We start from the raw sequence: 26,793 nt of genomic DNA, 5'->3' as shown, positions 1-26,793 counted from the left end.
GTGCACCGCCTGCCCAACCGGAAAAAGGTTCAGACAGTTCAATTACAATTTTGCTCTTCCGCTGCCGAGGCGGACTATTTTCTCCCAGTCTGTGAGGCACTTTTGAGTTCCCACTTTCAAATAGGGAACCCACGCCTGCCTATTCAGCTCTATCCCCATGGATTCAAGGCTTCCTAGGACTTGGCACCACGCAAAGTATACGAGGCTCTGAGGGGCACCTCGCGGAGGGATCCGGTTTGTTGTGGTGAGGGGCGGGGGAGAGACGCTGACAAACCAAGATGGCGGCGGCAGCGCTGAAACCCGCGGCGGCTGGGAGGTAACTGTGGTAGTGGAGGCTGCTGTTGTTGTGAAGCAGCGGCAGAGTTTGTAAGGAACGGAGCAGAACGAAGAGGCCGTAGCAGTAGCATCAGCCTGAGCTTCTTAGGGCGCGGCAGCCACACGCTTCCCAGGACTTCGGCGGGCGGCGGCCGCCCCGCGTAGGGCCTAGTTACCAAGCAGTGCCTCGGCTTCATACAGCGGCGTCCGCCATGAGTCCTTAAGGGCGGTCCGAACCCTCCAGTCCTGGAACCCACCATGGAGCCGGGGTCCGACGACTTCCTACCGCCGCCCGAGTGCCCGGTGTTCGAGCCTAGCTGGGCCGAGTTCCGAGACCCTCTTGGCTACATCGCGAAAATCAGGCCCATTGCTGAGAAGTCGGGCATTTGCAAGATACGCCCACCCGCGGTAAGGCCCGGGGCGCGTGGTCGCCGGCGGCGAGGCCGGGAATGAAGAACTAGGGTAGCCGGCGGAGAAGCCTGGGTCAGTGGGCAGCTGAGATGTGCGAAAGTGGGGTAGCTGGGACCGTTGTGGGATGCGGCGCAGGTTGGAGAAGGGGTGATGGGGCCCCCAAGTGACCTGGGATCTGAAACGCACCCCTCCTCCCACCCCACCTTTCAGAATAATTCCTGGTAAGGTTCAAGACAGGGATGCCTAGTGGGTCGTGGAGAGTTCACACACAGTCGCACATATCTTAGTTACCCCGGACCATCCTAGTCAAGGCTGTACTTAGTGAGGCTTTTCTCCCATTTACTGTTGTCACTTCTCTTAAGGCAGGCAGTGTGGTGTAATAGAAAGATCACAGCTCTGAAAGGAGACAGATCTGAGTTCAAAACTCCATTCCACAGCTTACCAGCAGTGTGACCTTGGACAAGTAAAGTGATCTCTGAGCCTGTGAAATAGGTCCCATGATGGTTATTGGGAGAATTGGATTTAACTAGTCTGTGTGTAGGAGGTACTAGATAAGTGGTAATTGTGACTGTGAAGGTGTTTGATGTGGTCATTGGTTTATTCCTCTTTGGGTTGACTCATATTTACTCACACCCTGCCAGACTGATCCATCTATAATATCCTAGCCTGGTAGACCAGTCAGGAAATCAGTCTCACAGGGGATGTACTATCTGCTTCCCTTGAGGTGGATTCAGGGAATTGTTTCCTTCTTTTCCTAGTTGAAGGCAATGTCCTTTCCTGCATATCCCCCACCCACCCACCCCAACACACACACACACACACACGATTTCTGTGGAGATGCTTGGACCAGTCACTCACACACACACACACACACACATATATATATATTTCTGTGGAGATGCTTGGACGGGGAGATGAGTCCTCCTCAAATTTCTACTCTTCCCTGTCCCAGAGTATAGGAAGTCCCAGAGGATAGGGTATTCTTGGACTCCCCAAAAAAGAATGGTGCTATAGAAGTCTGCCTCCTTAAACACTTGATCCTAGAGGTGAGGGACAAAGGTCGTATCTTTGCTTCTAGGCCTGGCTTCAGGCCAGGAGAAGGCCCCCAAGGGCTAGGATAGGCTGCCTTTTGCTGGCATGGAGGAGATATGATAATGTGTGTTGTTCTGTCGCCACATGGGATTCCGAAGGGCAGGAATTGAGTTTGTCTGGAACAGGGTGTTTTTGAGTGTGTGTCTCCTGGCTGAAAAGGAAGGGAAGCCTCACTGCCACCTGAGGAGGGCACCACAGACCTCCTTATTCAAGGTGGTGCTTTTTGGTGCTCAGCCACAGATCTAGGTTGGTTTCAGATGGATCCTCTGGGAGGTGTTGGGTAAGCTAATTTCTTCCTTGTTGAAGCCTGGCCACAGATGTCTGAGGTATCCTTGTCCATGGTGAGGGAGTGGCATTGGATAGTGGGGAGGTCAGGAAGGCTAGCAGAAAGGAGAGGCAGGAGTCCTGGGCAGCCTCAAAGGAGGCACTCACTGAAGGGGTTAGGTAGGCCTGTGGGAAAGAGGCATATCTGACGTAGGGGGTGGTAGAGACCTGAATTTCCGTTTTTCTGTCTTGGGCTTATGGGCAGGCGGGCCTTATGCAGGTGTTGCTGGGGGAGCTTAAGGCAGTGGTGGGAGTGACATGTCCCTAGTAAGTGTGTGACCTGCAGGGGGCCATCCTTTGTTATGCTTCTCTTCTCTACCCCAACAGGTACTTCAATCCAAGACACCTGGCTCTCTGGTAGTGGTCTGGTTTTTACCCTCCTGTAGGGCTGCTCCTAAGCTGCCTTTAGGGAGCCAGGCCTTCTAGTTGGAATTTGAAGCCCTCACCCAAGTGGTACTTGGGCCCAGGGGGGAACATGTGCATAGGTGGGTGCTTGGAAATTGGAAATTTGCCTGAGGAAGGGTGATTACAGGTGACTGCTAGTCTTGGGGAAGATGGGTGGGAAAAGAGTGTTAGTACCCAGGGAAGCTTGGAAGGGCCTTGCTTCAGCATCAGGTAGCCAAACTTTTTATCACCATCCTGATAATACTGACATACTGAATATTTGGTACACAGGCAGGTATATGGAACCGAAGGCAGGATGAGGTCACTCATAGGTCCTAGGGAGAGCCAGGCAAGAAAGTTTGCTGGACCTTCCCCAGCTGTCTTTTGCACCCACAGCTCCTGCTTTAGGATTCTGATTCTGCCATTTCCTGTCAGGTTGCTTGATGTTGTACTTACTCTTATCTAGAACAGGATTCGCCAGGAAAGAAGGGTGCCAGAGTTTTGGGTTTGAGTACCTTTCTCTACCTGGGTTCCCTGCACTGAGGGGAGTGCCCTGCTGATGAAGGCTAGAGGGCATGGGAAACTTACCTGGGCTTAAGCCATACCACTTTTAAGTCTCTCTCTCTTTTTTTTCCCCCTTGCTTCCCTGAGCCCCAGGTAGCAAACACAGGACTTGGGGCGGGGTGGGGGAGGGTGTTGGTGAAGTGGGGAGGCAGGAGTTTGTGTGCATATGGGAGTATCTGTGGCTCCTTTTCTATAAGTGGATGTGCAGAAGAGGCCAATAGTTTTTCTTCTCTTTTACTTTCCCCCTCCTCACCCCTTCCATACATATGCATGTGTGTATGAACACTGGTAGCCTGGTGTAGTGCCAAGAGCCTTGGACCAGAGGTCAGAAGACACGGGTTCTAATCTAGGCTCTACCACTAACTCAGCATGTGATTTCTTCTCTGGGCCTTGCATTCACCATTTGTAAAATGAGGGTATTGGTGTAAGTTACTCTAGGTTCTTTTCACCTCTCCAGCAGGACCCAGGGCTCTGGGGAAGAGCGGACTGCGTGGGAAGTTTTAGTGGGAAGGGCCTTGGGGAGGGGATGCTCCACAGCTGCACTCTGGGCAGGACACAGCAAGCTCCAGTTGGCAGGGCAGAGTCTCCCCCACTTTCATTATCTTTCCCTGACTTCCCTCCTCCCCAGATCCTACCATTCTTTGCCACCACAATCAGCCATCCTAGCACTTTTCCCTCTGGGGCTTCTTCCTGTGCCTCTTCCTGTACCTGGCAGGTGTTTGAGAAAGACCCACAGGAAGCTGTCCAGACCTTTGAGTGATGCAGATTCCTGGTCCCTGTTTGTTGCTCTTCCCTACAGTGTTTGTCTCAGTCTATCCCCTTTAAACTGAGAGGACAGACGTTAAAGGCCCAAACCTTTACTGCCGGTTGAGCTATCCTGCATGTGTATTGGGTGGTGGGGTCAGCCTTAAATGTCAATTCCTAATGATGACTCCTTTGAATAACATTTTCATTTGAAAACCAGTTTAATTTTCCATATTGGCCTTATGAGGAAGCCAGGGCAAGAGTTCATGTTCCCATCTTACAGATAAGAAAACAGGTTCAGAGAGGTAAAATCCCATAGCTAGTAAGTAGTGGAGCTAGAACAGAAACCCAGGTCTTCTGACTCCAGGGCCTATGTGCTTTCCAGTACTTCCAGACTGTGTGTCCTATATCACATGCCTAGGGGACAAGGGGCTAATAAGGGGTGCAGGGAGAGTTTGGGTCAAGTGTTTTGGGCCCCAACTCTTTCTTGAAATTCTGTCACTGTGATGTAGGGAGGGACTCAAGTTTTGCAGGGCATGTGCCTGGGGCACTGGATGTGGACTTGAGGTGCTGCGAAGGTGCAGTTGTGACTTCTAGGGGGCGAGGCGGGGGAGTAGTGGGTTGGGTAATTGCCAGGTTAAAAGTTCTGGGGTGGCTAGATGTCTGGGAAGGTGTGAATGGGGTGCTGAGCTGCTATTGGTGCCATCTGATCTTGCACTGTGCTGAAATAACCCAACTCCCTTTCCCCTCCATACCGGCTCAGGACTGGCAGCCACCCTTTGCTGTAGAAGTGGACAACTTCAGATTTACTCCCCGAATCCAGAGGCTGAATGAACTAGAGGTGAGAAGACTAGTAGGTGGTGGCAGGGTTGGGAGAATGGATACTTGAGCTCTGATCCCACTTCTTCATACCTTCTCTGGCTAAGGTACTTTACCTAACTGTGCCTTCATTCTCTCTTCTGTGAAGTTGCATGGAAGGTATGGAGGAAGCTTTAGAGCTCTGAAAAAAAAAAGCAGGGGCATTTAGCATCTGTTCTGATAGCTCAAAGGCTGAGGATATCCCTTTCCCACAAAGGTGTGCTACTTTTGAAGCTCCCTGTCAACTAACCTACCCTGCCTGGATCAACAAAAGGGAAATACAGGACTTGGCCAGTTGAATGTGGCCTCATTATCCAATTCATCCACCTAGCCCTGTGCTTCCTACTTTCCTTCTATGGTGCTAGGTGAGGTATATGGGCAGGAATAACAGAAGAATTGGTCTGTGTGGAGGCTGGAATGGTTACAAATTTGGGTAGGTCAGACAGGTAGGTTTTGCCCTCTCCCTTTTGTTTGTAGAGGAAGTCCCTGACCTTTGCATGGAAAAGTGAGGTTTTTCCATTAAGGGCTTGAGAATGCCCTGGGGTAAGAGAGTGGGTGCCCTGAAGCCAGTTCCAGGTAAAATACTGGAGTTTCCCCATGGAAGATGTAGGTTAGAAATACGCTACCACCTCTCTCCCGCATTATTATGTATCCACAAGCCTTACTAAATCTCTTAGGGGGTGCTGTTAGGCCCAAGTGAAGACCCATGACCTATAAGCTCATAGTTCTTCTACCTTGGCACTGTTGACGTTTTGGTGCAGATAATAATATTTTGTTGTGGAGGGCTGTCATGTGCACTGTAGGATGTTCATTAGCACTCCTGATTTCCACTTGTTAGATGCTAGTAGTGCCCTTTCTCAGTTTTGGCAACCAGAATGTCTCCAGGCATTGCTAAATGTCCCCTGGGGGTTAGTATTGGCCCCCCATTGAGAATCACTGCTCTAGAGTCAGTCTAGGTGCTGTTCTGATCAGGGCAAAAATCATCTCTTATAGGTGGGTACAAGATATTTTTAAAGGAATGAATCTTACCAGGTTAGTAGGACAGGGTGTTGCCTGGCATGGGACAGGGGCAGGTTTTATAGACAGATAGTGCTGGCAGATGACAGGAAGGAGCAGGGACGTGGCCAAAGTTGGAAAGCTAAGGGGTTGAAATGAAGGGAATTAAAGTTCCTGGCCCCTTGGGGCTCTCCCAGCTAAGGAGCCATAGGTCATTTCGTTCTGCTAATATTTAGTTTTATTTGTCTATGATACAGAGAGAACTCTTCCTATTCCCCCTAATGGGATCTGAGCAAGTTAGTGAATGGTAGTGACTTACCTAGTTCTCCCTAGAACCAGGCCCTCTGTCCAGGGCAAGGTGGTTATAGACTTGGGGCCTTGGGAAGCCCTTCTTAGTTTACTGAGATTTCAGGGAAGTGTGGCACATGCCTTATTCCTAGGATCCTTGGCCTCCGTTGGGTTCTGGGTTGGCCAGGTGCCAGTGCTGCTTATCATCTCTTAGTTCTTGAGGCCATTCTGTCTCTACCCTGCACTCTCGCTCTTCAGCCACCATGGAACAAGTTTTTTGGTGCATAAGAAGAGGTGAGTGTGCTCTTTTGGAGCTTGCGATCTCTGAGACATGCCCAGAGCATGGATACGATTATGGAGTTTGCAGAACACTTTCAGTGTTCCTCTAATTAGTCCACCCTTCTTGGGTAAGTGAACTGGGGAGTTACTTTATTTCCCTTTTATAATCAGAAAACAGGGATCTAAGAGAGTAGGACTGATTTGCTCAAGGCTGTACAGCAAATTAATGACAGAGGGAAAGTTAAAACTTAAGTTATTTGACATTCAGATCTCTTGGTACCTGCTGTGTGACTTGAGGAAACAGAGGCTCTCTGTAAACAAGGTGATGGACTCACATATCCCTGTTAGGGAGATTGAGAGGGAGTATGCGTAAAGGTTTGGCTGTTGTAGCCCAGTCTTCTGTTTTGGGACCCTGGGCTTATCTTACTGACTAGAACATCGTGGAGATGAGAGACAGGTGGGTTAAGCACTGCCTAGAGTTTGAAATCTAGTTCACTGAGAGGCCCTGGGTAGTGGGCTGCTGTGTACCCTTTTTCCTCCCCTTAAGATTAGGCCAGAAGTCTGGGGGCAGGTGGAAGGGGAGGTCAGCCTCTTTGAGCAATTTCTTCTCCAGGCCCAGACAAGAGTGAAACTGAACTACTTGGACCAGATTGCCAAATTCTGGGAAATCCAGGGCTCTGCCTTAAAGATTCCCAATGTAGAACGGCGGATATTGGATCTCTACAGCCTCAGTAAAGTAAGAACAGGTTTTTCTCAAACTCCTCCCCACACCACACCTTAATATCCTTGGTTCACTGGGGGCTCCCATGGTTTGGATATTGGATCTCTAGGCTGCAGTGGAAGGAACACAGCCTGGTAGCACACAAGCTGTCATCAGAACTTCTTGGCATTTCTTACTGCAATTTGAATCTCAGTGGTGGTGGCAGGAGTGGGTAGCCCCCAGTGAAGTGAGGGTCTGGAGTTGTCTTCATTGCCCTTTCTGCAGGCCTACTCCTTCATGTATATACACACAGCACATTCATGTCCCTTCCTGCTTGTCCCTGCAGATCGTGGTGGAGGAAGGTGGTTATGAAGCCATCTGCAAGGACCGTCGGTGGGCTCGGGTGGCTCAGCGCCTCAACTACCCACCAGGCAAAAACATTGGGTCCCTGCTACGCTCCCACTATGAACGCATCGTTTACCCCTATGAAATGTACCAGTCTGGAGCCAACCTGGTGGTAAGGATGCCAGGCTGGGGTGGAAAGAGGCCTCCCTGTCCCAGGTGCATATTTTCTACTTACTCTGAATGGAATTGGTTGAGAGGACTGGAGACTTGGGAGCTAGACTCTTCTCTTTTCTAGTGGTGCTTGCTCTCTTCCCACACTGCCCAGGGTCAAAGGTCCTGGAGTTAACTGCAGAGCCAGCCCACTGTCTGTTATGTGACAAGGTTTTAACTGATAGAAGAATTCAGAGGAGGGAGAGATCTTGTTAGTTGGTGAGAGCTGGGAAGAAATGGAGTCTGATTTAGTTGGGGAGACAGTTGGAAGGAGAAAGGGCATAAGCAAAGACATGAGAAGAATTCCCAAAGTGTGTGCTGGTGTCATTGGTAAAGCCCAGTTGAGCAGGGCCTATTGGTGTGGGTCAGGTGGGTGCGACCTTTAGTTGCTGTTGGGTGAAGATAGAGGAAGTCCTTGCTGTTGGAGGCTCGATCCCCATGTCCTGACTCTTACCTCTTACCTGTCCTTAGCAGTGCAACACACGTCCATTTGATAATGAGGAGAAGGACAAGGAATACAAACCCCACAGCATCCCCCTTCGACAATCTGTGCAGCCTTCCAAGTTCAACAGCTATGGCCGGCGGGCCAAGAGACTGCAGCCCGATGTAAGTCCTTTCCTTCTGAGAGCTTTGGGGTTGAAAAGAGTCCTTTCCCTCCCTCTTATCAAGCCTGTGTTCCCTACTCAATCTCATTTCTCTGAGTTCTTCTGAGCCAGGAGTATGCCTCTCTCTGGCTTTACTCTTGCTCTTTCTTCCACTCTCAGCTGAGCTTCTGAGCTGAGTCTTGATCTGTTCATAAACAGTATCTTTTCTACATGTGCTCTTGCCTGCCTTGTTTCTTTCCTGACTTACTCAGCTCATAGGGGTAGAACTCTTTTTTTCTCCTTACACCTGTATCCTAGCTTCAGGCAGAAGCTTCTGTGCCAGGCATTCTTCTGGGCACTGGGGATACAACAGAGAACAAGATAGACACTGTCTGTGGGCTCACCAAAGCATTTAATTTAGCAGGTCACGTTAGCCACTGCCATTTACTGGTAGTGCCATATGTTAGATTTCTTTATGTTATCCCTAAACCCCCTTGTAACTGTAAGGTAGGAGATAATATTCTCATTTTATAGTTGGGAAAATTGAAATTTCATCTTAATTCCTTTCAAAGAAAGGGCAGAGGAGGGAGCTCACTTACCCTCAGTCTCCAAAAAGCAGCTCTGAATTCTTGCCCTGGCTTGCCTATGCATCAGCTCCTGGCATGAGCTCAGGTGATACATAGTCTTTTAGGATGGGGCAGTCTGCCTCAGATAGCAGTCTTGATTTGTTTCCTTCTTTACTCCTAGCCGGAACCCACGGAGGAAGACATTGAAAAGAATCCGGAGCTAAAGAAGTTACAGATCTATGGGGCAGGCCCCAAGATGATGGGCCTGGGCCTCATGGCCAAGGATAAGACTCTGCGGAAGAAAGGTGAGGCCTGACAGTCTAGGGCATTGTGAAAGATGGCCTCACCTGGGGAGAGGAGGCAGGGCCCTCACTGTTCAAGACCTATACTTTGGAGCCACTCTTTTCTCTCCCAGATAAGGAAGGGCCCGAGTGTCCCCCGACTGTAGTGGTAAAGGAGGAGCCAGGTGGGGACATGAAGGTGGAGTCAGCCTCACCTAAGACCTTCCTGGAGGGCAAGGAGGAGCTGAGTCACAGCCCAGAGCCCTGCACCAAGATGACCATGAGGCTGCGGAGGAACCACAGCAGTGCCCAGTTTGTAAGGACCCAGCCCTGACTTCTTAATGCTCCGCTTCTTGTCCCTTCAGCAAGCATTTCCCCAGCATGGCACTGGACCAGGTTGCATTAAGCAGAAAAGGGCCTGGTGGACCTTGTTCTCAGGTAGTAGCTCACTTCATTGGGGAACAAGACCAACTTAAATGGAAACAAAGAACAAGAAAGGGTGATCAAGTGCTGCCAACAGGAATTGCTGGAGGGGTCAGAGGAGACTCCCTTTTCATTGCTTCAGGATAAAGGCTAGGCTCCTCATTATCATGCATGATCCAGTCCTTGCTGACCTCTAGCCTCATTCCCCAGCACTACCCATCTCACTCCTCTGCTATAGCCACACTGAACTGACTATTTATAGGTATATTCGTTTGTTCCCTGAGATACACCATGCTCTTCCTTTCCCCCATCTTTGCACATGCTGCGTCTTCTGCCTGGAAGTATTTTCCCCTGTGCTCTGGCCCATTGCTGAACTTCAGTTTGCCTTCAGGTTTCAGTCAGTTTCAAGTGTCAGCTTTTCAGTGAAGTCCTTCCTCAAGGCTATCCCTCCTTATCTTCATCTGGTTTGAGTGCTTCCTTCTCTAGGCTCCCACAGTACCCTTTATGGGCTGCTGCTGGCAGTTTCCACACCACTCTTTAATTTTTATGAACACATGTCTCCAGAGTACTGTATGCCTTTAGAAGGCAGATGCCATTCTTATTCATCACTGTACTGCAGAGTCCAGCATAATGTTGGACATATAAGTGTTCACTGTTTACTGAATGAATAAAACTGGGGGATTCAAGGTTGAATGATAATGACTACTCTCACAGATCTGCCAGTTTATTTGGGGAGATGGTATGTGCATGCAGGTAAACTCCAGACCTGGCATGACTAGCCTCTACAGGGCCATGAATGATCCTGCCAGTAAGTGCTGCAGGTTCATAATGTAGAGCTCTGGATGAGGATACTGTCCAGAGGACTCTGATGTTTGAAGGCTAGATAGGGCTTAGTTTGATGAGTTGTTGCCGCTCTCCCTTGGCAGATTGAGTCATATGTATGCCGGATGTGTTCACGTGGAGATGAGGACGACAAGCTTCTGCTATGTGATGGCTGTGATGACAACTACCATATTTTCTGCCTGCTGCCTCCTCTGCCTGAGATTCCCAAGGGTGTCTGGCGGTGCCCAAAGTGTGTCATGGCGGTAAGGCCTTCCCAATCCCAGTTAATATCTACCTCATAGAGTATCCTTGTCTTCCTTCATCTGGCCTAATTGAAAGCAGCCTCCTAGCTTAGCCACAGTCTTGTTTTGGATCCCTGGGATAGGGCTAGGCTGGGTGGAGCTCTGGGAGAAAGGAGGAGGAGACTCAGTCTTTGCTTATGTTTCTCTGAGAGTTCCAGTCTGCCTGGGGAGGTGAGAATCATGACTAGACAGACTGTATGTGATGATGTGTAATCAAATGCTAAATTGTGTGTTAGAAACTGAGGTGTAGAATTTCAGAGAGGAAAATGACTATGGTAGCAATCAGGAAAGGGTCAGGAATGAGATCTGGAGGATAGGAATATGAAGAAGAAATTGTTCTGTTGATTTCTAAGTTCTGTTGATTTCTAGTCTGGTGTATTTTCTTCTCATCTTTTTGTTGTTTTACTTGTGTAGCTATGCTTAACAAGGTTGGGATCTTACTGTATATTTCATTTATTACTTTATGTTAATTTTCTTTATTAAATTTATTTGTGGGTATGATTTTTTTTCTTAATAGGGGGTCCATCATATGGCTATAATAATTATTGTTTTTCTGTTGTGATCATTAGATTGATTTGCAGTGATGTAGACTAACAAGAAGAGGTGGGTAGGCATTCTTGATGGGGGGTGGAGGAATGCAGGAGCAAGGGTATAGGGAGAGAATGTAGCTAGTGCAAGAGGAGCAGTAAGAAGAGCAGCTGAAGCAGCAGAGAGGGTTAAGAGGCCTGGGAAGTCTGCCCGATTTGCTTCATAAGCTTCCTTCCTTCACCTGAATTCTGAGCAGTCATCTACATTTCCCTGGGTTTCTAGAGAGCAGACGTTGATAGTCTCTTGTCCTTTTCTTAGGGACTCACTTCTGGTCGTAGAGATCAGGTGTGCATGTGCACACACACAGATGAGGAAAGAGACCAAGGCAGTGCATAATGGCCTTGGTAGTGGTAGAGATTCCCTTGGGGGAGGAGTTTGGATACCCACAGTATCATAGATGACAAACACCATCAAGTGCTATTTGGCCCTCTTTTCTAAGTGGTGTGGGCCAATGGATAGGTGAACATTTATATTGCAGGCATGAGTAGAGGGTGTGTCTGACTCTAGAGTACATACAGCTCTTATCTAAAACCATGAATGTAGGTACAAAGTGAGGTAGACCCATGTACTGTCTCCTGAGATACTAAAGAACATCAGTAGTATCAGATTTGAGACTGCTGAAGCTCGCTGCTTTGTTTCCCATCCTCTGAGCTACTAGGATATTCAGTGCCATTTTCCCAGATCAGTAGTTCCAGTCTAGGCATAAAAAAGCTTCCGTGAGCACCCTATGTAAACGCACATTTTAAAAGTCTAGAGCAAAACTGGTGGTGGGAGAACATAGGATAGCATATTTAAGTCAGAGCCCATTGTTCAGATAGTAAAGTCCTCTAGGAAGAGAAGAACAAAAGTGTGGTACAGTGCATTGTGGGAAGTGAAAAGACTAATTAAGCTGAACTGGTAGGAGAAAAAGGTGCAGCTATAAAGTAAGGCCTGCCTGCCTTGAGTACAGACCTAGGGCTGTTCTCCCTCCTACTCCTATCCCATATTCCAGCTCTGCATTCGAAGATTCTTTACCTCTGTGCCTCTTTTTTGGTGATGTGTTCTCCTTTGGGTTTCAGGAGTGTAAGCGCCCCCCTGAAGCCTTTGGCTTTGAGCAGGCTACCCGGGAATACACTCTACAGAGCTTTGGCGAGATGGCTGACTCCTTTAAAGCTGATTACTTCAACATGCCTGTGCACGTAGGTGATGGAGCGCTGGGGTAGTGTCAGGCTAAGTCACAGGTGTTGGTACCTAATGGTCTTAGCTCTCCTAGGTCAGTGGGGCCAGGATATGATGGGCCATGGTCATCTGCGACCCTTGTTCCCCAGATGGTGCCCACAGAACTTGTGGAGAAGGAGTTCTGGCGGCTGGTGAATAGCATTGAGGAAGATGTGACTGTTGAGTATGGGGCTGATATCCATTCCAAAGAATTTGGCAGTGGTTTCCCTGTCAGCGACAGTAAGCGGCACCTAACCCCCGAGGAGAAGGTGAGTGGATGATTGATGGTTATATGTCAGCTGTGTGAGCTCATCAGGCAAGTCATTCAGTGTCTGAAAGAGTTGGTATCTCTGTTGGATGGGGGTAACCTTATGTGGTTGTGAGACTAAGATGAGGTAGTACATGTAAGAACACAGCTTAGTATCTGGCATGGCCTCTCCAGCCATGAGATTGGCTATTTGTAGAATATTTCTCTATCTACCTTACAAATCTGTTACAAAAATTAAATGAAAGGTATATGAATACCTGGTTCATTCATAAGATGTGTTCAGGGACTGGGATTATATGTGCAGGAAAAAATGAGGGTTCAGGTCTGTCTCAGAGGAAGGGTGCATATTGGTCCAGCACAAACTCTCTTAACTTGCAGGTATTTTGGTGTGTGGGTATATCTGTAAATGTCCCTAAAATTGAAGTGAAGTGAAATTTTGTGTGTGTGCATTTGGGGTAGAGGAAGGCAACACCTTATAATATTTCTTAGATGTTTCAAAAAGGTCTGTAACCTCAGCATTCTCTGAGCTAAAGATGTTAGCTCCTTTGCATAACACTCATCCCCTTTCCACAAACACCTGACCTGCCAGGAATATGCTACCAGTGGTTGGAACCTGAATGTGATGCCGGTGTTGGAGCAGTCTGTACTGTGCCACATCAATGCAGATATCTCTGGCATGAAGGTGCCCTGGCTATATGTGGGCATGGTCTTCTCAGCCTTTTGCTGGCATATTGAAGATCACTGGAGTTACTCCATTAACTACCTCCACTGGTGAGTAGGGCCTTGGAGAGCCAGGGAGGCTCCCACAGGGCCACGGATGTGACAACTCTGTGTGTCTCCTTTCCACTTGGCCAGGGGTGAGCCGAAGACCTGGTATGGGGTACCCTCACTTGCAGCAGAACATTTGGAAGAGGTGATGAAGAAGCTGACACCTGAGCTCTTTGATAGTCAGCCTGACCTCTTGCACCAACTTGTCACCCTCATGAATCCCAACACCCTAATGTCCCATGGTGTGCCGGTGAGTGCCCAGGAAACAGGGACGAGGGGTAGGAATGATTTAGTCATGTCCTATGTGGTAGTGGTGATGGTGATCATCTGGAATCTACTACCCCTATCTCATTCCTGGTCTATCCTGATTGGGCTGTAGGTTTGATGGCTCTAACAGAAACCCAGAATAATAGTAGCTTGATATATAGTGTGATGGTGAGCCCTCTGGACCATGTGTTTGAGGGCAGCACCTTAGGTATGGCTTCTTAATCACATCTACATTCCAGTCAGTGGAAGAAGGGCATAGGGGAAGGACAGAGCAAGACAACTCTCCTTACTTTTAAGGGCACACATCATTTCCATTCATCTCCTGTTAGTCATAATTTAGTGACATGGTCACATCTAGCTGCAGGGAAAACTGGAAAATGTGATTCTTATTCTGGATGGTCATGTTCCAGCTGCAAATCAGAGGTCATGTTATGAAAGGTGAGAATGAATATTGGGGGAAAAGTAGCAGTCTCAGCCATACTCTCCATATTGTAAACCTTCTTGGAGCAGTGGGTAGGTTTTTTTACTAAACAGATAAAAACTTCTGTGGTGGTAATTATTTTGCAAGTTGTAAGCATCAAATCAGCATTTTCACCTTAAACTTACATGATTATATATGTCATTTATATCTCGGTTAAGCTGAGAGACAAAAGTAACTATTTTTTAAAGGTGCCAGTGTCTTTCAACATTAAAAAAAAAAGTTGAACCCAGAGTTCTGGCTTATCCTGTCCTCCTCTTCTATGGATGTCTCTCCCACCCTGTAAAATGTTTTGCTAGGTATACATCCTGGCTTACCATAATGGACTTTATATTCCTGGGAATTTTCTAGCATTGATGAATATCAGCCAGTTTTCTCTGGTGTGGATCTTAAAGCAACCATATCAGTAAGTCCTGTAGGAATAGGAATTAGTGCATCCTCTATCTACCTCTGCTGTGAGTCTTATTCTTTGCTACTCCTCTTCCCCACTCCCTTCACTTGGGCGCCCACCCCACCCCCTGCCCCCACCAAGCTTTGGCTACCATTTGGTCTGATGCATGGGACATAGGCAGTCAGTACATACTGCATTAATGTCTCCTTGAGATCCCTGCTCATCTGTACAGTAGGGCTTTGGACTGGATCATTGGTTCTCACCCAGATTTCTTCATGCCTTCACCTCATTTTCACCTTTTTTTGATACATCATATACCCTGTGAGTTCAATTTTTTATTATATATTTTAATGATACTTAACCAAGGATTACAGGATCTGGGGAATTAAAGGAAGTGCATCTTACAACCATTCAGGCCATCTTCCTCTAGTCCAGGGCTGGGGGTGAGAGATCCATTTTCCTCTCCACCTCTCCACATTTAAGAATTTCTGGACTCAAGATGTGAAGATAATCAAGGGCCCTTTCAGTTCTGCTCTTCATTAGTACACATTGGGTCTGGCCTTTCCTCAGACTCCTTTCTCCCTGACCCACAGCACAGCATCAATCCTTGCCCACAACATCAAGGAAAATTGTAAGAGTAGAGGAGGATTCGCATTAAGGATTCAAGACAACTAAGATGCATATATGTAGCTGTTTAATTCTTACCTCTTTTTTAAAACACTTCACCACAGACTTTTAAACTGGTGCTCTTTGCTTTTGCCTCCCCAGTATTTGCCCCCCTTATGGCTCACCAACTTCTTTACCACCCAGACCTCTATCTGCCCCTCCTATAGGTAGTTCTTAGCATCTTCAGTTTCTTTGGACTTAGCAGTATTCCCTCAATCCAAGGCATCTGATTTTCATACTCTCATGTTGTCAGGCTGTAGTTTAGCCACCTGCAGCTCCCCCAGAACTATCTTTAGCCTGCCCCCACCCCTTCCCCTTTGGTGGGAGAAGGCCATTTCTTTTTATAGATACATATAGTTTATTATTTTCATATTAAAGAAACATGCCCCCTTTCTAAAACATGGAAATACTCCTATATCCTCCTTGTTTGTTCCACATTTTGTTACATTTCCCTCTGTTGGTTTTCCACATAAATTTTGACATAGCAGTAATCAGTGTATGGATTTTATACACTTTTGGAAGTTTAATGATTTAGAACAGCACTGTCAGATTTGGTAGCCACTAAGCACGTGGCTACTGAGCACTTGAAGCATGGCTTGTTACAAGTGAAATGTGCTTGAAGTATAAAACACATGTTGAATTTCAAGACTTAATACAAAACAAAGAATGTAAAATAGCTCACTAATACTTTTGTGTGCCAGTTATACTTTGAGATGGTAATATTGTGGATATATTAAGTTAAAGAAAATAGATTGAAGTTAATTTCATCTGTTTGTACTTTTTTTAATGTGGCTACTAAAGCATTTAAAAGTACATTATGTGACTGGCATATTTCTGTAAGTGCTGGTCTAGAATGATTTTTGTTTCCTTACTGTGAACTATTTACAACCATCTTTTTAAAAAACATAGCTTTATTGAAGTATAATTTACATATAATAATACCCATTTGAAGTGTACAGTTCAGTGAATTAGAATTGTTCTGCCATCACCACAATCGAGTTTTAGAATGTTTCTATCACCCCAAGAAGATCCCTCATGCCCTTTTGCAGTCACTTTCCATTCCAACCCCTAATCCCAGGCAACTACTAATTTGTTTTCTGTCTCTAGAGATTTGCCTTTTCTAGATAGTTCATATAAATGAAATAATATGTGGTCTTTTGTATCTGGCTTCTTTGACTTAGCATAATGCTTTCCAGGTTAAACCATGTTGTAGCATGTGTCAGAACTTCATTTTATTCATGGTGGAATAATATCCCATTATATGGATATACCATATTTTGTTTATCTGTTTGACAGTTGATGGACATTTGGGTGAATTACTGCAGAATGTGAGGAGAGCTTTTTCACTTAATTACATAGGAAACAGTAAAGTGACATTGCCAAAATGAGGGTGTAGACTGAGATGAAGTCAGGAGCATTAAGCTCTGTTTCAGGCTCTGCTGCTTGAGGCTTCTCTGGACTGTTTTCACATCTATAAAATTAAGACTGGGACTAGATCATTCAGCGCTTATTGCTAGAACTCCCTCTGTGTGCAAGGCCTCTGGTCAACACTCTGAAGGTAATTAAATGAACCCCTGCTTTTGGGTATGCACAGTTGAGTGGAGAAGCCTTAAGTAACAGAGGTGAGTAAACAAGTGGAATAAAATGATAGAGGTAACAGATTGGGTCATTAGGAAGAGGGGCCAGGAAAACATTTGTGGAAGTGGTGACCCTTGAAGGAAGACTGAGAGTTTGCTTGTTAGGGCCATGGCTTTATCACGTGGACCTGGGGATTCAAGGGAGAGGTTGTTGGCAGGGGCATTGAGTGGTCAGATTTGCATTTTTTGGAAGACAATTCTCATGGTTGGTAATTGGGGCCAGGGTAATAATACATACAAGAAATGTTGATGTTGCCTCTAAATAGGGATAGATTTCAGAAGAAGAAAATGTACTAGAGGTGGGAGCTGATTCCCAACCAGAATAAATGTGAAGATATATTCATGAACGGAAAGATTCAGTTTTGTTAGGATGTTAATTCTTTCCACATTACTCTAGAATCCTAGCAGAGGAATTGTTGGGTTGAAGGGTATAAACATTTTAGTTCTGTTTTCCAGAGAATAGAAGTTTTTTTCCCCTTACCAGCACCATACCTATTTTACTTTATCTTTATCAGCATTGAATGTTCTTTAAAAACTTTGTGAGGCTTCTTGGTAAAGATGGTGAATTAAATACACACAGCTACTTCCATTCCTTACAGGAACTCCACTAAAATGGCACAAAGGGATTTTTTTGGTAAGGCAAAATATCACAGAAATGGAGAAAACAAGAGAGGAGACAAGTGATAAACAAAATTCTTTAAACTGGCAAACAGATAAGAAAACTGAATCTTATGCCAGTACTGGAGTATCTGAGAACCATCTGGATTTATACCTCAGAATACCCCACAGATTCAGTAGTTGCACCAAGCATTCTGGAAGTAAAGATGAGTGAGGTGAAAGTAAGGGTTAGCTCATGTCCATATGAAAAGCTATGAGACCTTCCTCACTCTAGCTAAAGACTGGAGATTTACTTTTGAAGACGTTAAAATAAAGGATCTCTGGAGTGAGGTCTTCTAGGTATAGTAGTAGCAGGTGAAGGTATAGTGAAAGTAGAAGTATTCATGATTGCATACATACGGGATGTTGAAATTCTCAGCCATCTTCCTCCACTTGGCTCTTAGAACACTGGCAGCCAGACCTTCTTCCTTCAAGCAAAAAACAGGTATTTTCTGTGGGGAATTTGACCTAAAGGAAAGGCCAAGAGTTCCCCAAATGAATTGGCTTCTCCAGATCACCCTACAGTGAAGCTCACAGTTGACAAACTTCACCTACGTCCTCAAAGCTTCCATTCAGCTTTTTCATTTGTTTTTTTTTTCTTGAATGTAAGTAGACAGCCACAGATTAATAGACACTAAGGAAATTCTAGAAAACAAAATAGAACCAATGAGGAAAAAAAGCAACTTGGAGAACAAAGTTAGGCAAGGAGAAGCAAATTTCAGAAAGGAAAGGAAAAGAAATCTTCTGTCTTCAGAGATGAGCATATATTGCAAAAAACATAAAAACAGGATACTACTATGTAAAAAAAACATACAGAGAACAAAAAAAGAGCCCTTGGGAATTAGAATTATGATAGCAAGTAAAAAATAACTTTAAAAGATAGTTGCAATCTCCTACAAAATAGGATAAAGAGGAAAAGATGGAAAAAGAGAAAATTAGAGAACTTGTTCAGGAGATTCAATATTCAAATAATAGGAGTTCTGAAAAGAGAATAGATGAAAATCAAAAGGATCAAATCATCAATGAAATTGTTCAAGAAAATTTCCCTGAACTGAAAGAGTTTCCAGAGTCAAGGGTACTAACCCAGTACATGAATGAGAATAGATCCACACCAAGGTATATCTGGTGGATTTTTGCGGCAAACACTGGGACCAGAAAAATCATACAAGCTTCCTGAGAGAGAACATGTTTAATTCAAAACATTAGAAATCAGAATCGCTTTAGACTTTTCAAAAGCAACATGACAATCTAGAAACCCAGAGCCATGCCTTCAAAATTATTTTCAACTTAGAATTCTATACACAGCCAAATTACCAAGTGTGAGAGTAGAATACAGACATTTTTCAAAAAATGTTTTTCCTACTGTTTCTCAGGAAGCTATTGGAGGATATGCCTCAAGCACAGCAAAAGAAATAAACCAAGAAAGAGAAAGACATGGTCTCTAGGAAATGGGAGATTAGTTCTGGGAGAGTGATTATCCTGGAAGGACAGCTGGTCCATATTGGACCAGATTATAGGCTCCGTAAGAGACCGCTACAGAAAGCTGAACAGTGACAGGAGAGAGGAGAATTGGGACACTTGTCCAAAAGGAGTTCTGCACAGAACTCTAATGCACAGAAAACTAAGCAAACAGAAACAGGAGGCTATTTTTAATATAGTCTAGAGACATGTTATTTAGGGTTTTAAGACAAATGCCAAAATAAGCAGAAGTGAAAGTGATTGGCTCTGGGGACTGGAGAATGTCAGGGCATGCTAGTTCTATAACAAATCTTATAGAACCATTTGGTTCTTAAAACTGCTTGTAAGACTTATAAAAATAATGAAAAAGTCTTGGGCCAGCTTAATGAAAAGTGATACTTTAATTTTTTGTGAAAATTACTAGGGAAGTTGAAATGTTATGGTACGTACATTTCCTAGTTTTGACTCACATCTTCCTGTCATCACAAACCAAAAGTTTGAGAGCAGAGGCCAGTGGCCCTTTGTTTTAGAGTCAGAGGTCAAGGAATCTGTTGTCAGACTGTGTTCCCTGAGGCTTTCCTTTGTCTCCTTAAGGACCCTGTGATTATATCAGCATTCTGCAGACTGGAAAACCTCCATCTCAGTGAGCTTGGGCTTTCTTCCTCAGGTTGTCCGCACAAACCAGTGTGCAGGAGAATTCGTTATTACCTTCCCTCGTGCTTACCACAGTGGCTTCAACCAAGGCTACAACTTTGCAGAGGCTGTCAATTTCTGCACGGCTGACTGGGTGAGTCTGGAGTGTGGTGGGCTGGTAGGGTGAAGGGGAAGCTGAGGCACCACAGCCTCCAGACTTGGCCACAACTCAACCTTGAACCTGCCCACAGTTGCCAGCTGGGCGCCAGTGCATTGAGCACTACCGCCGCCTCCGGAGATACTGTGTTTTCTCCCATGAGGAGCTCATCTGCAAGATGGCTGCCTGCCCAGAGAAGCTGGACCTGAACCTGGCAGCAGCTGTACACAAGGAGATGTTCATCATGGTGCAGGAAGAGCGGCGTCTACGCAAGGCCCTGCTGGAGAAGGTGGGTTTTGGCGAGAGTGCCCTGCATTGGTCACCCCAAACTGGCAGAGGTCAGGGGAGGAAGAAGTAGAAGATGGAGCCTTTACTCCTGGGGTGTACTTAAAAGAACTAGGTTTATCTGGATTAGAAACCACATTCCATTCTTTGCTCTCTCATTTACCAACAACCGTGAGCAATTTAATTTACTTTATTGATTGTCAATACCCTTCTTGTCTGGAAAATGGGGATTAGAATCGTGCTTATCTTTTTGAGTAGTTGAGTGGATTAAAGATATTGTTTGTTAAGTAACTGACCCATAGCAGGTGCTGGTATAGCTGCTATTTAGCATCATTTAAATAATCCAACAAGACATATCAACATATAAAACCCCACTGCTGATAAGCTGAGCGATCTTAAGTTACTTAACCTCTCAGAGTCTCACTTCTCCACTCTGTAAAATGGGAATAAGTACCTAATTTGCAAGGTGGTTATAAAGCTTGAGTAAGATTATTTATGTCAAAACATCTGTTACTGTACTTCCAATGTAGCAGCTATTGGTAATAAGACATGAAGAAAATGTTTAAAATATGGACTATTTCTTGGGAAGTGCCATCCTCTTATATCCAGTTGATTCAGTAGCTCAAACTAGTGTGATAGTTACAAGTAGAAGGTAGTACTCCTTTAATAGAATTCTTATAAGCATGTGTCAGTGTCTCTGTAGGTGAGTCGGACTGCTGCTCATGTAGTTCAGCTGCCTTCTTAAAGCTCCACATTTGGCCAGTTAGGGAATTGACTTAGTAAGAATCTTCCATAGGATTACAAAAGGAATGTTGGTCCTGAGGGATCCCTTGCTGCCTGTTTAAGGTATACGTTATTTTTTTTTAAATCTTAGTGTACAGTTCGATGGATTTTGACATGTATATACATCACACAGATCAAGATACCAAACAATCTCACTGATTTTTTTTTTCCCTTCACCTATTTTACCCTTAACCTGTCAGTGCAGCCCTATGGCAACCACCAGTCTATTCTCTATGTTTATGAGTTTGTTTTTGTTTTGTTTTTTTCATTTGTTTTGTTTTTTTAGATTCCACATATAATTGAAATCATACAGTACTTGTTTTTCTCTGAGTTATTTCACTTAGCAGTAATACCCTTTAGGTCCATCCATGTTGTCACAAATGGCAAAATTTCATTCTTTCTCATGGCTAAATGATACTCCATTATATATATGTACCACATTTTCTTTGTTTATCCATTCATCCATTGATGGACTCTTAGGTTCTTTCCATGGTTTGGCTATTGTAAATAATGCTGCAGTGAACATGTGAGTGCAAATCTCTCTTAGAAATCCTGATTTAAGTTCATTTTCCTTGGGTATATCTCACAAGGGGAATTGTTGGGTCCTATGTATTTCTGTTATTAGTTTTCTGAGAAACCTCCATACCACTTTCCATAGTGACTGCACTCTACCAATTTGCAATCCCACCAGCAGTGTTTGATGATTTCTTTTCTCCGCATCTTTACCAACACTTGTTATTTCTTATCTTGTTGGTATTAGCTACTCTGACTGGGGTGAGATGATACCTCATTGTTGTTTTGATTTGCATTTCTCTTATGATTTGTGATGTTGAGCATCTGTTCATGTTGACCATCAATGTCTTCAGAAAAAGTGTTTTCAGGTCTTCCACCCGTATTTTAATCAGATTATTTGGGGGTTTTTTGGTGTTGAGTTGTATGAGTTCTTTATATGTATTGGGTATTAGTCTTACGGGTTTATCATTTATAAATATATTCTGCTTTTCTGTAGTTTGCCTTTTCATTTTGTTGATTGTTTCTTTTGTTGTGCAGATACTTTTTAGTTTGATGTAGGCCCAGTTGTTTATTTTTGCTTTTGTTGCTTATGCTTTAGGTGTCATATCTAAAATCATTGCCAAGATCAATATCAAAGAGCTTTTTCTCACTATTTTCTTTTAGGAGTTTTATAGTTTCAGGTCTTATGTTTAAATCTTTAAATCCATTTCAAGTTTATTTTCGTGAGTGGTATGAAATAAGGTTCAGTTTCATTCTTCTGCATGTAATTATTCAGTTTCCCCAGTACCATTTATTGAAGAGACTATCCTTTCTCCATTGAGTATTCTTGACTCCCTTGTCAAGTATTAGTTGACCATATATACGAGGATTTATTTATGGATTTAACTGTTTCATTGGTCTGTGTGTCTATTTTTATGTCAGTATGATACTATTTTATTGCTATGGCTTTGTAGTATAGTTTGAAGTCAGGAAGTGTGAAACTTCCAGTTTTGTTTTTCTTAGGATTGCTTTGGCTATTAGGGGTCTTTTGTGGTTCTACTCTTAAGTGCTAAGGTACTTTTCTAAGTTCTTAGTTGCTTTACCTCTGTTAATCCTCATACAACCCGATGAGGATGGCACCAATATCTCCATTTTACAAGACAGGGAAACTGAAACCCAGGGAGGTTTAAATAATTTACTCAATATCACACAACTAATAAGTGGAAGATAGCCCCTTTCCTCCATTTTTGGAATGGGTTGCTTTTTCTCCATCTGAGCAAACAGATGAAGTCATTGCATTAGTTTTGGAAGCCATGTTTTTGAGAAAAACATTCTATCTTTAAACAATGGACACAAGCATGTAAAGTTTTATTTCTATAAGGTATATATGTGCACACAGTGTCTCCTGCCTGCTAAGCGGTCAGCACTGTGCCTGGACACAGCACTGAGTGACTGGAAGCCAGCATTGTTCCGCAGTACACAGCCATTCTCTTGTCCATTCCCACACATTGCCACCTCTCCTTTGCCTTGGTCCACCATTTTCCTCATCTCTCACCCTAAAGCCCTTACTGCTGATCTGAATTTTACCCCAGTTTTTCTTCCTCTCGGCCCATACTGATCTAGTGCTGGTTCATCTGATTCCCAGCTTTTGAGGGGCTGGACTACACAGAGGCAGTGTGTTGGTGGAGTTTGGTCTCCCCCACAGCTTTCAGCACAGATTTGAGTCTAACATGGGGTTTGGTGACATTAGAGATGGGGGCGTTTCTGCAGCCCTATTCTGGTTCTGTATAAATGTGCATGGGTTGAATGCCCCCAGGGCATCACGGAAGCTGAGCGAGAGGCTTTTGAGCTGCTTCCAGATGATGAGCGCCAGTGCATCAAGTGCAAGACCACATGCTTCTTATCAGCCCTGGCCTGCTACGACTGTCCAGATGGCCTCGTCTGCCTCTCCCACATCAATGACCTCTGCAAGTGCTCCAGTAGCCGGCAGTACCTGCGGTGAGTAGGGGACCTAGTGGAGGAAGTAGGCCAAGGAGGGGGATGCAGAACTGGGCCAGATATGCTCTTGCTGTCCCTCTTTCTCCAGGTATCGGTACACCTTGGATGAGCTCCCTGCCATGCTGCATAAGCTGAAGGTTCGGGCAGAGTCCTTTGATACCTGGGCCAACAAAGTGCGTGTGGCCCTGGAGGTGGAGGATGGGCGGAAGCGCAGTGAGTGATGGGGGGATGGAGGGACTGCACAGGCAAGTTCTATTCCCTTTTCTTCTGTACTCTCTACCCCTTCCTCTGCCTTTACTCAATACTGCCTACTCCTTGCTGCCCTCATTCTCTCTCCAGGCCTTGAAGAGTTGAGGGCACTAGAGTCTGAAGCCCGTGAGCGGAGGTTTCCTAACAGTGAGCTGCTGCAGCAACTGAAAAACTGCCTGAGTGAGGCGGAAGCCTGTGTGTCCCGGGCTCTGGGACTGGTCAGCGGCCAGGAAGCTGGGTATGGTGGTGGGTGTTGATGGGCACAGATAGCCTGCTGAGGAGCCAGCACCTAGGAGAAAAGTACTACAAGGGGCGAGCTCTGAGTATCACTGGGCAGACACACCAGCAGGAAGCTGACAGGCATGGCAGTGCGAGGTGGCCTGGAGGTGTTGGGGAAGGCAAGGAGACCAAGTAGCTAGAATGGAACAGAGTGCCTTATTGCTAAGAAAGCTAGAACTGTTTCTTTTTATTGGCACCTGGAGGAGATTTCAGACAGACTGAGGGGTTTTGTGGACAGAGAGGAGTTGTGGAAGGTTTAGGGGCAAGAAAAGGATATAGAAGTACAAACCTGGTCAGAGTTCACAAGAGGATGGACTGAAAACTCTAGCTTCTGCTATCATCAATTAATTTCTAAGCTTCCCTCCAAATATGTCAAATATGTCCTATGTTCCTATCCTAATTCTTGTCCCTCCTCATACGAAAGTTCTTGTATCTTAAAAGTGCTAGCCCCCCCCCTCTAACCTGGGCAGCTGGGGGGAAGTGATGTATGAGACATCAAGGTGGGCAGGTGTTAGGAAAGATGTGGGGGTCTTAGCACAGAGTTGGAGGAAGGTGACTGGGTTTGCACCTGAAACCCCACATATGAAACTCCATAGCCCCCACAGGGTGGCTGGTCTACAGATGACTCTGGCTGAGCTCCGGGCCTTTCTGGACCAAATGAACAACCTACCGTGTGCCATGCACCAGATTGGGGATGTCAAGGTGAGGAGGGGGGGTTTACTTGGAATGCTGCTGTGGCATCAGAGGGATTGGGAGACTTGAGAACAGACAGCCACTCTTGGCCCCCTTGAAAAGTGTCAAATATTTGGGAAAGACAAAATACAATCAATTGTCAATTATTGGGAGGTAGGGGGCAAAGGGTGTAGTGACTGCCTCTTAGAAATGGGATTTGAGGGGCAAATAGCAAAGTAGGAGTACAAGATGCATAGTCAAGGGAAGGTTTCCTAGTGGAGGTAGAAGAGGAGAAAGGAAGTAACAAGGGTGTTTGTGGACCTGGAGAGCAGTGTCCAGTTCAGGAAGGTAGAGGTGAAGTGGGATGGAGAGGCATTGGATGCAGTGTGAGTGTAGGGATTTGTAAGGAGGCCAAGCACAGCAGAGCAGTTTTAGGGCAGAGGGTCTCTTGGTGCTATACATTAGGATCATCTGGGGACTTAAAGCACAGGCTCCTGATCAACCCCTATTAAGAAATTTCCTAGGGTACTCTAATAGGCAATGAGCATTAGGAACAACTGTTGTAAGGCATGGCAAAGGAGAACCTTCCTAAATTCTGGAGGGTGAGAAGGTGGGGTAAGGGTATCTGCTGGTGGGACCCCTGAGTGGACCCAGCTGAGGAGTTTGTTCTTCACTTGTATCCTGGTAGGGTATTCTGGAACAGGTGGAGGTCTACCAGGCTGAGGCCCGTGAAGCCCTGGCCTCATTGCCCTCCAGTCCAGGACTACTGCATTCCTTGTTCGAGAGGGGGCGGCAGCTGGGGGTGGAGGTGCCTGAGGCCCAGCAGCTCCAGCGACAGGTGGAACAGGCACGATGGTTGGATGAAGTGAAGCGCACACTGGCCCCCTCAGCCCGAAGGGGCACCCTGGCTGTCATGCGGGGACTGTTGGTTGCGGGTGCCAGTGTAGCTCCTAGCTCTGCTGTGGATAAGGCCCAGGCAGAGCTGCAGGAGCTGCTGACCATTGCTGAACGCTGGGAGGAGAAGGCCAATCTCTGCCTGGAGGCCAGGTAAGTCCAGCCTCTTCCCCTCTTCCGTGCTCTACCCCAACCTTCAAAGTTTAGTGGACAAGCTGAAGATGATTCCCATGGGTAGCCTTGGGGACTGGACTCCTGTGCTGGTATAGTGACTCTCCTCCCCTCTTCTGTTCCCTAGCTTTTTTTTTTTCTCTCCATGTACACAGAGGCAGAGAGAAACTTAGGGGGAAGCAGAGATGGACAAATGTAGAGATGCATAGGGGACTAGCTCCATAGGCTGGTGTGGGCACCTGCGCAAGTGGAAAAACACTGTGCATGGGGCAGTCTGGCAAACTGTAGCACCAGATTCATACCACAGGTTGTGTGTGTGTGTACAGACACTGACAGTAGGCTGACAGTTGGACAGGGCTATTAGAAGTTGAGTGTGTGTGCAGTCTAGAGCAAGCAGGGACTGGCAACCCCCACAGACAGAATATAAGCAAGGAGGCCTAAGTGGCAGCCTCAGGGGCTCATGCCAATATATCTGATGGTCAGGCTGGGCTGCTGGTCAGGCAGACCACCCCAGACTGAGGCCTCTTTTTTTTCCCCTATCTTCAGGCAGAAGCATCCACCAGCCACGCTTGAGGCCATAATCCATGAGGCAGAAAACATTCCTGTTCACTTGCCCAACATCCAGGCTCTCAAGGAGGCTCTTGCTAAGGCCCGGGCCTGGATTGCTGATGTGGATGAGATCCAAGTAAGGACCGACCCCCTCCCCCCACCCCCTGCACCCTTCCATTCCAGACCTTCAGTCTGTCTGGGAGAGAAAGCATACATGGGGTTGTGCTGGGTTCGGTTGGTTTGGCTAGGGGAAGTGGTTAGCTGGCAAAATGGCTTGGTGAGCAGCATGAGGAGGGTTTGCGAGGCTGGTCTAAGGGAAGAGAGGGTGCCGATTAGGGTGAGAATGGTGGGGCAAGGAGAGTAGAAGAGGCAAACCCCAGCAAAACACTAGTCTGGTGGTCCTGGGAGCTGAGCCAGTGGATGGAGCAGTTGTGGGAGAGCCAGGGCAGGTGTGCCTGCCTTAGAATGACTCTTTTTTCGTCTCAAGACTCTGATTTCCATCCATTTTCCCAGCTCAGAGCAAGGCACACAGTAACATCTGCAGAGGTTGGCAAATTGAATTGAGCTTTCTCTTGCTCCTCTCCCAGAATGGTGACCACTACCCGTGTTTGGATGACTTGGAGGGCCTGGTGGCTGTGGGCCGGGACCTACCCGTGGGGCTGGAGGAGCTGAGACAGCTAGAGCTGCAGGTCCTGACAGCACACTCCTGGAGGGAAAAGGCTTCCAAAACCTTCCTCAAGAAGAATTCTTGCTACACGCTGCTAGAGG

The 26,793-nt window shown here is 46.0% G+C and overlaps 1 protein-coding gene across 8 annotated transcripts in view; it reads left to right on the top strand.

Annotated features, from left to right (window-relative positions):
* Window positions 1–237: 237 nt before the first annotated feature.
* The window catches only part of KDM5C (lysine demethylase 5C), a 30,493-nt gene continuing 3,937 nt past the window's right edge, over window positions 238–26,793 (top strand). For 5 of the 8 annotated variants that reach the window (XR_012127510.1, XR_001849986.3, XM_017641170.3 and 2 more), the window contains exons 1-21: window positions 238–723; window positions 4,598–4,675; window positions 6,869–6,991; window positions 7,302–7,472; window positions 7,982–8,116; window positions 8,842–8,965; window positions 9,076–9,257; window positions 10,291–10,449; window positions 12,135–12,254; window positions 12,384–12,542; window positions 13,131–13,312; window positions 13,397–13,559; window positions 19,531–19,650; window positions 19,748–19,942; window positions 23,030–23,211; window positions 23,300–23,424; window positions 23,551–23,698; window positions 24,336–24,441; window positions 25,100–25,458; window positions 26,023–26,161; window positions 26,613–26,792. Coding sequence is in view for 6 of the 8 variants with exons in the window: in XM_017641170.3 (XP_017496659.1) it covers window positions 574–723; window positions 4,598–4,675; window positions 6,869–6,991; window positions 7,302–7,472; window positions 7,982–8,116; window positions 8,842–8,965; window positions 9,076–9,257; window positions 10,291–10,449; window positions 12,135–12,254; window positions 12,384–12,542; window positions 13,131–13,312; window positions 13,397–13,559; window positions 19,531–19,650; window positions 19,748–19,942; window positions 23,030–23,211; window positions 23,300–23,424; window positions 23,551–23,698; window positions 24,336–24,441; window positions 25,100–25,458; window positions 26,023–26,161; window positions 26,613–26,792 (3,300 nt within the window). In the remaining 2 variants the exon portion in view is untranslated. The remainder of the gene's footprint in view (window positions 724–4,597; window positions 4,676–6,868; window positions 6,992–7,301; window positions 7,473–7,981; window positions 8,117–8,841; window positions 8,966–9,075; window positions 9,258–10,290; window positions 10,450–12,134; window positions 12,255–12,383; window positions 12,543–13,130; window positions 13,313–13,396; window positions 13,560–19,530; window positions 19,651–19,747; window positions 19,943–23,029; window positions 23,212–23,299; window positions 23,425–23,550; window positions 23,699–24,335; window positions 24,442–25,099; window positions 25,459–26,022; window positions 26,162–26,612; window position 26,793) is intronic. The other 3 variants (XM_037010387.2, XM_017641167.3, XM_017641168.3) reach the window with 2 other exon arrangements.

Source organism: Manis javanica, chromosome X (assembly GCF_040802235.1).
Source record: "Manis javanica isolate MJ-LG chromosome X, MJ_LKY, whole genome shotgun sequence".
In the NCBI taxonomy this organism is placed as follows: Eukaryota; Metazoa; Chordata; class Mammalia; order Pholidota; family Manidae; genus Manis; species Manis javanica.
Note: the sequence above shows the minus strand (reverse complement) of the source record. Positions and strands in the feature narration are given on the sequence as shown.